We start from the raw sequence: 8560 nt of genomic DNA on the forward strand, positions 1-8560 counted from the left end.
TTGTTACTGTTGGTTTTTTTTTTTTTTCTTAAAGGAAAGCCAAGCACAGTAATGTTTTAAGACCTTACAAGGTGCATTTTGAAGTATTTTTATTTCTTGAGTTAAAGATTAGAATGAGATGAGTAAAATGCCAGCCATCCCTTTTGGCCTGAAACATGATAGGATCATGTTTTGTTTTTTAAGCCACAGCTAACATTAAATAGATTCAAATTGGGTTGATGCGACTTAGCAAACTAGGCTTTAACTAACATCAGGAAATGGGAATTAAGATTATTGACCGCTACAGAGAACTTATATTTGTCTCAGTAAAATGTACGGCCTCACATAATTGTGTCATACTTCGTAAGAAACCGTAAGTTTGAAATCATTAAAGAACGTGGGAATGGGAAGATGTACAGTGATATACGTGTATCTCTGCTCTCTCACAAATCTGTGCTCCAAGTTGTACAATTTGAAGCAGTTCCTCTTAAAGATTGCAATTCTGTTTTTATGGAAGATTGGTACCAGACACTGAGGAGTAACAGCTTTTTTTCGATTAAGACAATCAGCCTCATTGTTTATATATGCTGTGTAATCCCACAATGCTGCATAGTTTCTTGTTTCTTACAGTATCAGTAACTATCTGAAACACGTGCCCCTTCCATGACGTGACTTTACTGTTTTCCTCTCACAGAAGGAAAGTGGGGGAAGTGACTTCTTGGGAGCAAGGGCCAGCCAGGAAGCCTCCCTGACAGTTCTTACACGTTCAGCTGTACTGGAAAAAAACGTTAACGGACAGATGATGGCCTCTCGCTGTTGTTCTCTACCAATTTACATACTTATCCCTTGCAGGCTGCTAGAGGGAGAGTACAGAAATTACAGAAGGACCCCTCATCTAAGTCTTGTTGCAGAACGAGAAGTATTCTAAAAGCAGGAGCTGGTAAGAGGTGTCTAGACATACAAGGAAAAGGCACTGTCTCGATACTTTGAGCACTGTCACCTGCAATGACTGTGGAGAAAAATACGCTAAACTGCCTCGACACGTGAAGTGCTGTGTTTGGAGGGGTATCTGCTGTCACATACTTGAAAAAGCAAAACGTCATCCGAGGAGGCTTACCCTTCTTTCCAGAAAGGCTGAAGCCCTTTGCGTGTGGAGGAGACTTAAAGCCGGCAGTGCTCCAAGTCAGGTATTTGTTAAAAGGGTTTGGCCCGAAGCCCTGCCAGAGCAGCTCCGGCCCGGGCTGTCCCTGCAGGGTGGCGGGATCCCCGGCGGGGAGCGTCCCTGCCGCGGGGCCATCCGAGCGTCTTCCAGCGGCAACCCGGGGGCTGTGAGCACACCACCCTCCTCTCTGACGCGGAGCACGTCCCCCCGCTAAACACAGCGTTCGGCGCTCCGGCTCGGCGACCCGTTTTCAAGCCGGAACGCAGACGAGGCTGATCCTTCCCAACGCTGTGCCCTCAGGGCGGACCGCAGGGCTGGCGGGCCTTCTAACGCCGGGAACCCGGGACGTGCTCTCCGGCGCGGTGGCCCCAAGGGCCGCCCCGGCACCGCAAGGCCGCTCTCCCGCCGCCCCGGGGACCGCCCCTCACGGCGCGGCGACGCGCATGCGCCAGGCTGCCCGCCCGCCCCCGGTACCGCCCTCCCCGCGCATGCGCGTCGCCGGCCCGCCGCGGCGGGCAGCGGGTGAGGGGATGTCGCCGCCGGGGCCGGAGGACGGCGGCGGCGGGCCGTGCCTGCGCTCCGTCAACACGCGTGAGCTCTCCGAGGTGGTCTTCAACAACCGCAGCCCCCGCTCCGTCCTCCCCGTCTGGGTGGATTTCGAGGGCAGGCCGCGCAGCTACCCGGTCCTGCAGCCGCGCACCGGGCGGATCATGCACAGCTACCGGGGTGGGTCTGCGGGAGCCGGGCTGCGGCGGGGGGGGCGGGCTGCGGCCTGCCTTCTGCCGGCGGGCACCGGTGGGGTGAGCTGGCGGCGGCGGGCCTCCCCCGGGCCTCCCCGGCCAGCTGCGAGAGGCTCTCCGGGAAGCAGCAGCCTGCCTTCCGTGACAGGGCGGCTCGGCTGCGGAGGCCAGGAGGCGGCCCCGCTTGGCTTCCCTCGCCGCCCCCCTGCTCGGTGACATCCCCCGGCGGCCCCTGAACCGCTGGGTTCCTTCCGCTGCCCCGCCGAACAGCCGGGTAACGAGTGCGGTAACGGCTGCGCCGCCGCCGCCGTGTTCTCTCTCTCGCAGGTCACCTCTGGCTGTTCCGGGACGCGGGGACGAACGACGGGCTCCTCGTCAACCAGCAGGAGCTGTTCGTGGCGGCTCCCAACGTGAACACAGCAGACATCACCCTGCCAGGTAAACAGATGGGCCCGCGTGTGCCGTGGGAAGCGGCAGGTTTCGTACTTGATCGCTGTGGACTGCAGCGTAAGGACCTCGAGAGAGATCGAGCGCTCGAGTAATAAAACCTGCCTCAAAACCGGGAAGAGATGGTGAGGGTTTCTGGATAGAGCGGTGCGGTTGTGTTGAATAGAGCTGTTGCCAGACCTCTCGTTTTCAAGATGTCTCTGATGGGTTTCATAAGGTGCCTCCAGACAGGGAACGGCAAGTCCTTTTCCTCTCTTTCTAGCGAGTCTAGTGCGTTGTGAGTAACGCCGCCGTGCGTTATGTTCTGTATTCGTGTACTTGGAGAAGTGCTCTCTGCGTTGGAGGCAGCAGCTAACGAGAGCCCTTGTGACAAGGTCGTATGTGTGTGTTTGTTTTTAACCTCAGTGTTCACCCTGAAAGAGAGATGTCTCCAGGTTGTTCGCAGTCTGGTCAAACCAATGGACTACAGGAAACTGGACATTGTTCGATCGTTATATGAAGAGCTGGAAGATCATCCTGATATTAGGAAGGATCTTCAGCGGCTTTCTCTGGAGAGAAGTGAAACATTGAGGAACGGAATTCTGGAATAACATGACAACTCACTCCAGACTCTTCAAGTAGCAAACCACTGAGTTTAAGCGGGGATAGTCACCACGAAACATGCCAAGAACTAACGTTTGTATTTTAAGTTCTGAAACATAAACTCAGTTAAATTGCGGAAAACTTGCCGCGATGGTAAGTCAGACCCAAAAGACTAAAGAGCGCACAGAAGTACATCAGGTTCCCAATGGTTCAGTTCTGTTCTTCATTACACGTATTGCAAACCGATGACTGTAGAGGCCTCGCGCGGGCGAAGCTCAGAGAAGTTTTATTTGGAACACTGCATATGGACCAGGTCATCTCTGGTCTTCAAGAGGTCAGGTCATCTCTTTGGAGAATATGCGTACAGATCAACGTTCTCTGTATTAGAAAGTAAATTACACCAAGGATTAGTTTAATCCAGACTCTAATGATTATAAGTGGCAGATCAACACCAGTTTAGCTTAAGTAATTTGTTTCCGATGGAATTTCACTCTCTCACACTTAGCCTAGATTTGCCTGTGAATCACAAAGCGTGGGGGGTGTTTGTGTACACAAGGGTTTCCATCACCACCTTCTGAGGACCTGACCTGAAATGTTACATTGGTGGACAGATGACATGTATAAATGCTTGGGGTTTTTTCAGCCTCTTGCCTTTGCATTTATAAGCTCATGTCATATCAACTCTGAGGCTGACACATTTTTACACAGATCATACCCTGAATGCCTTATTTGTCCTTTGTGATTGGATTCTTGCCTAGCTGATCTCAAGGTGATCAACCCAGTCAGCCGTATAGACTGGATCCTAGCTTGGGGACACCTTTCTCCTCCGCAGCTGCTTCCCCAGCTGCCTGTACAGGCATATTGGGTAGCATTCCTAGAAGGTAGATGCTCCGAGTTCTACCTTTTTCCCATCGCAGTGCAATAGTTCAGGTCATAGTGGGAGGCCTTTTTGGGGAGCGTGGACCGCTCAAGCTGCTTGTGTCTCCTAAGGAACAGACAGGAGACCATATCAGCTCCTACAGGCCTTTTAGATCCAGCTCACAGACAGATCCATGCTTTATTACAGGCTAGATAAGCAAAGAAAACATTTCTTTACCTATATTCTGTTCCCCCCATACCTCAATTAGAATGTATTTTTGTGCGAATGTACCCATGTAATTCAAAGCAGCGTAGTTTTTAGCAGATATGTGAATTGTCCACCAAGTAACCGATGTAGTGCTGTTCAATGTTAGAAGCGGATTGATAGGAGATTATAGCAGGTTATTTCTGTGGCATACGTTTCTTTCCAGTTTTATGTTCTAAGAAACACAGCTGTGAAACTGAGAATATCAACGTACTCTGTAAGTATGAAATGTCTCCCCTTATTGTAGACTTGTTTTTCTTACATATTTGAAGTGTATGAATTGATCTTTGTCATAAAAATGTAAATCCATGCTAACTTTTTTACTCTTAATTCTGTCAAATAACTTCACAGTGCTTGTGACTGTATGCTTGTATTCCTGCCGTGCTCCTGGAAGTTGTTCTAGTTGATCAGTAACAGGTACTTCTGAATTGAGTTTACAAACTGTTCAGCCCCCTGTTGCTGCAGGACTGTGTTGTGGCTAACACTAAACTGTTATCACAACTTTAGGCAGTGTCTGTGCGTGATCGTTGCTACATGATGATTTCTGCTTTTACCACCTTCTGCAGATCTCTTTCAGAGAAGAGTGCGCCTGTGCGGGCCTCGGGAGCAGACATCAGTAAGTCGCCCAGCTCCTAGGGAGCCCTTGGGTTAGAGGGTGCCGCACTGTGCCCCTGCAGGCAGGGTCCTACGGGTACCTGGGAGGAGTTTCTCTCCTGACATCCTTGTGATGCTGTGCGTTAGGATTAACTTGGCAGTACTGGCAGCCAGTTGCAGAAAACCGGCCTGCTCGACTCTGTAGTTTTTCTTTTAACGTAGTAGGTTTTAGGTCTTAGGTTTAACAGATCTGTACATACCACAAACATTCTGTATATTTCTGGTTTATGTGGGGTCTGTGATCTCTTGTGTTGCTTATTAGAATAATTTAAATTGATTCCATTAGTCTGTGACTTCTTCCAGTGTACAGCCAGTCGGTGATACTTTCCTTCTACAATGTTTATCACCGCTAATTGATCAGATTCCTTGGATTCCTGCATGTTAGCAGACAGAAAAGCATACTTACGTATCTGTGACTTGCCAAAAACAAACACATGAAGACTACCTCGTGATCTCATCGCTCATCGGAGCATCCTGCCTTTGCCTAACTTTTAGTTACATCTACTGAATTCCAAGGCAACTTAAATCCTTAGCCAAAAGCAGCTCCTGATAGGCAACAATTAGTTGAGAATGCTTTGTGTTAATTTGCTGTGGTTCAGCCCATTTTCTAAGGGATGTTTTCTGTCCACTCTTTCAAAGATTGACTTGAGAGTGGTTTGTTACAGTGTAGAAATGAACCAAAGATCCATCAGTCCCTGGACAGCCTGACTGATGAGGGTACGCCCAAAGCAGGGAGTGTTGGATTGTTTCTTAATGACTGTTCAATTTACATTGCATAAAAATGCAGAAACAATTGTCAGGGTAGAGACTATCCTTCAACTATGTGCTGTCATCTGCTGTCACATATCTACACAGCCTCTCTACCACCTTTCCCTCATCAGTTTGTGTTTTAAAAGTGAAACATTTAATTCTTTGGAAGACTATGTGCATTTATCCACAGAATCCCAGGTAGAAGGTGGCATTTCCCTGAATCCTTGAGGCGTGCAAGTCCTAGGACAGGAATTTGACAAACCTTGCTTCAGTTCTTCAGCATTTCGTTTAAGCACAGATGCTGTCCTTGCACAGCAGGCCAGCTCCTCTTGATCCCCTCCTGAGGTGGCAAATGCCTCATTTGCAGAACAGAGGCCAGATAGGAACTTTTGGATTCCACACCAGGCAGATGTCTCAAAGTTAGGCACTGTAGCGTCTGATTTTTAGTACCAAAGTACATTATTTGGATCTAGCTTCACAACTTTATACTATCATTTCATTCTGCCAACAGTGGCTGACTATTCTTTGCATAGCCACTAAGAAGGAGTAGGAAGTATTTTATTTTTAAAATAATAATTGTCTCTTGCTTAATATATAGCAAGAGGCAATCCATGCTTGAAATCTTTACTTTCCCTATACAAGGTAACAAAGGAAATTCTGCTTCCACTTTGCAGATGAAATTGAGTTGTCCAAAGTTATGCAAGAAGTCTGGGAGAGGAAGGGACTGAACACAAATACAAAGTGCGATGCAGAACCCTGTTCACGGAGCTGCCGCCCCTGTTCCTCCCACATGTTTTCTTGCAGTGTGGATACATTTCCTTGTGATATGAATTCTGTAACTCCTTAGATAATTTTAGCTCTTACATACTATCTAAGTGTTGATTTTCCTGTTGACAAATCAAGAAGTACCTTTTTTTCCCCCCATACGTCAGGTATAAAAACTCAGCAACTTCCTCTCTAAGATAAGCACTTAAAAACATCTTTCACAAATAGCTGACAAGGTTTTGTTTTTACAGTCCACTGAGCCACATCTGATGTTACATTTGCTCCTCTTACCACAATCTGACAGTACTGTTACAGGTCTTGCTGCTTCTGTCTTGTCTTTTTAACCCACATGGCAGTGATTGTGAGCATGTTAAATAACACCTTCCTTTACCTGGGCTTGTCATAAGAGTCCAATTATCAAATGCTCACAAGACCCTACCATGGACTAGTTTAGTAATAACATCAGCCCAGCTGTGTATCTTTTTTTTTTTTTTTTTTACTTAGAGGCATTCTAGCATAAAAATGATTTGATTACATATTGTCATTGGAATGCGATAGCTCATAATATTTCTGATATCATTTGGGTTTCATTCTTCAGCCAAACCCCTGGCTGGAGTATTTATTCAAAGTGCAAAGCACTGACAGGTGTAAGGAAGTAATTGACATAAAAGTCTGTTCAATTAGAATTGTTAAAGCAGGTGCATAAATGTTATACTAGAAATTTTTTGGTCATTAAAGAACTCCTGTTGATAAAATATGTTTACAAAAAAATAAACAACAAACCCAGATGTTATACATAGGTAAACTTCTGGAGATATGCTTAACATACGCAAGAAAGTGTATTTCTTCTGTTCTGGAGTGCTCCTTTGGGTCAGAATAAAAAAAGACTGGAGAAATCCCCAGCTGACCTGTAAGACGGGAACATTGGAAAATGGAGCCTCCTACTAGTTACTCAGCTAGATTAGTAATGAGTGAAAGTTGTCATTTACTTGTGACAACTACATTAAAAATTTGGGTAGTTTTCAGTCGGAGTCATAGGACCGTCTCATTTGACAGTCACGGGAGCAGCAGTAAGTTGAGCGGGAGGTCGGGACTAGAGTGAAAGTTGCCGCTCCACGACGCAGCTGCCGAGTGCGGTCCGGTGGGAATGCACTGCGCAGGAAGTGGCCGGTTGCAGCTGAAGGTGAAAAATACCAGAGAAATAACCAATTATTCTGACATTCGTTTGGTGTGCTAAGGGCTCAAGGAGAGCATGTGGTAGTACAGAGTCCTGCCTAATACCTCATTATTTGAAAGCAAAGGCTAAACAACAGGAATATATAGGATCATTCTAGTCTGCATTTGAAAAAGTAAATTTTAGTTCCCTTGTAAAACCTTTTATTACGTATAATGTTTATTGCAGAACTGAAGCCATACACACAGTTGGATGCATTCATTCCCCTCGTTTTCCCATGAGGCAGACAGTCCAGAAGGTTTCACAGTTTTTTTTCCAGTACCCAAGGGAAAGAAGTGTCTGTTCTTCCTGCTTTCATCCAGTTCGTTGCCACACAAATGTCAATCTCATCTTATGTGACTTTCAGAGATACTCTGATCATCTTTCCATGACAGAGAATTTAGGTATGTGTCAGAGGGACAGTAACCAGGGAAAAGGGAGGGCAAAACCCCATAAATATAACTATTATTGTTGAAACAGTACTACTGCTAAAACAGCTAGGTCCCAAGGCAATCCTTGAAATGCAATATTTTAAATAAGAATACACTTTGGATATTTTTGTTTAGGTTTTTTTTCTGTCTTTTGACCTTTTAGCTACATTAATATCACATTTTTCAGCCTTTCCTTGCTACAGTGGGGGTGAGAAATTAATTGTTACTTTAATGGTACTTGAAAGGTTCATGATTTCTGAGGCAAGAAGTATAGAAAACTGCCAAAGTTTGAAAGTTTGATACTGAAAACAAGAGTTAGCTGTAGTGTAAAATATATGTGGGTTATAAAGAAATAGTAAATTAAAAGCTCTCAAAACTTAAGGTACTGTTTGCAATTAATACAAAAGACCTAGGGCTGAATATGAACAAAAAGAACAGAAGGAGGAATGGGTTACAATTATGTATTGCAAACTGTCCCATGATGGCAGAGGTACAGCTGTAGGGCTCTCCAAGTAGGTCATTTTGCCAGAAGTATTTGTAGCGTGTACACTGACAAATTAATTAATTATAAATTTTTATCAGAAGTGAGTTAAACACAAAAACCGGGAAAACCGAAAAATTTAGAAAAATTGTTGACTTTAAGAACGTATTTTAAACCTAATCCTTGACTAGTGAGACCTGACCATATGACGAATGTTGATTTTTTTTTTTACT

General features: G+C 45.7%; 1 protein-coding gene across 1 annotated transcript; it reads left to right on the forward strand.

The window, feature by feature from the left end:
• Positions 1-1629: 1629 nt before the first annotated feature.
• VHL (von Hippel-Lindau tumor suppressor) lies at positions 1630-4348 on the forward strand. Its single transcript, XM_052776460.1, has 3 exons — positions 1630-1867; positions 2209-2319; positions 2734-4348. Exons 1-3 carry the CDS (start codon positions 1630-1632, stop codon positions 2916-2918), a joined length of 534 nt encoding a protein of 177 aa, XP_052632420.1. The 3' UTR covers positions 2919-4348.
• Positions 4349-8560: the final 4212 nt, after the last annotated feature.

Source organism: Harpia harpyja, chromosome Z (genome assembly GCF_026419915.1).
Source record: "Harpia harpyja isolate bHarHar1 chromosome Z, bHarHar1 primary haplotype, whole genome shotgun sequence".
Lineage (NCBI taxonomy): Eukaryota > Metazoa > Chordata > Aves > Accipitriformes > Accipitridae > Harpia > Harpia harpyja.

What these genes read in the sequence shown, in the direction of transcription:
- VHL (XM_052776460.1), top strand. Translation starts at nt 1,630, where the DNA reads ATGCGCGTCGCCGGCCCGCCGCGGCGGGCAGCGGGTGAGGGGATGTCG. An exon ending in GATCATGCACAGCTACCGGG is followed by an intron (nt 1,868 to 2,208) that starts GTGGGTCTGCGG and finishes TCTCTCTCGCAG; the next exon opens with GTCACCTCTGGCTGTTCCGG. An exon ending in AGCAGACATCACCCTGCCAG is followed by an intron (nt 2,320 to 2,733) that starts GTAAACAGATGG and finishes TTTTAACCTCAG; the next exon opens with TGTTCACCCTGAAAGAGAGA.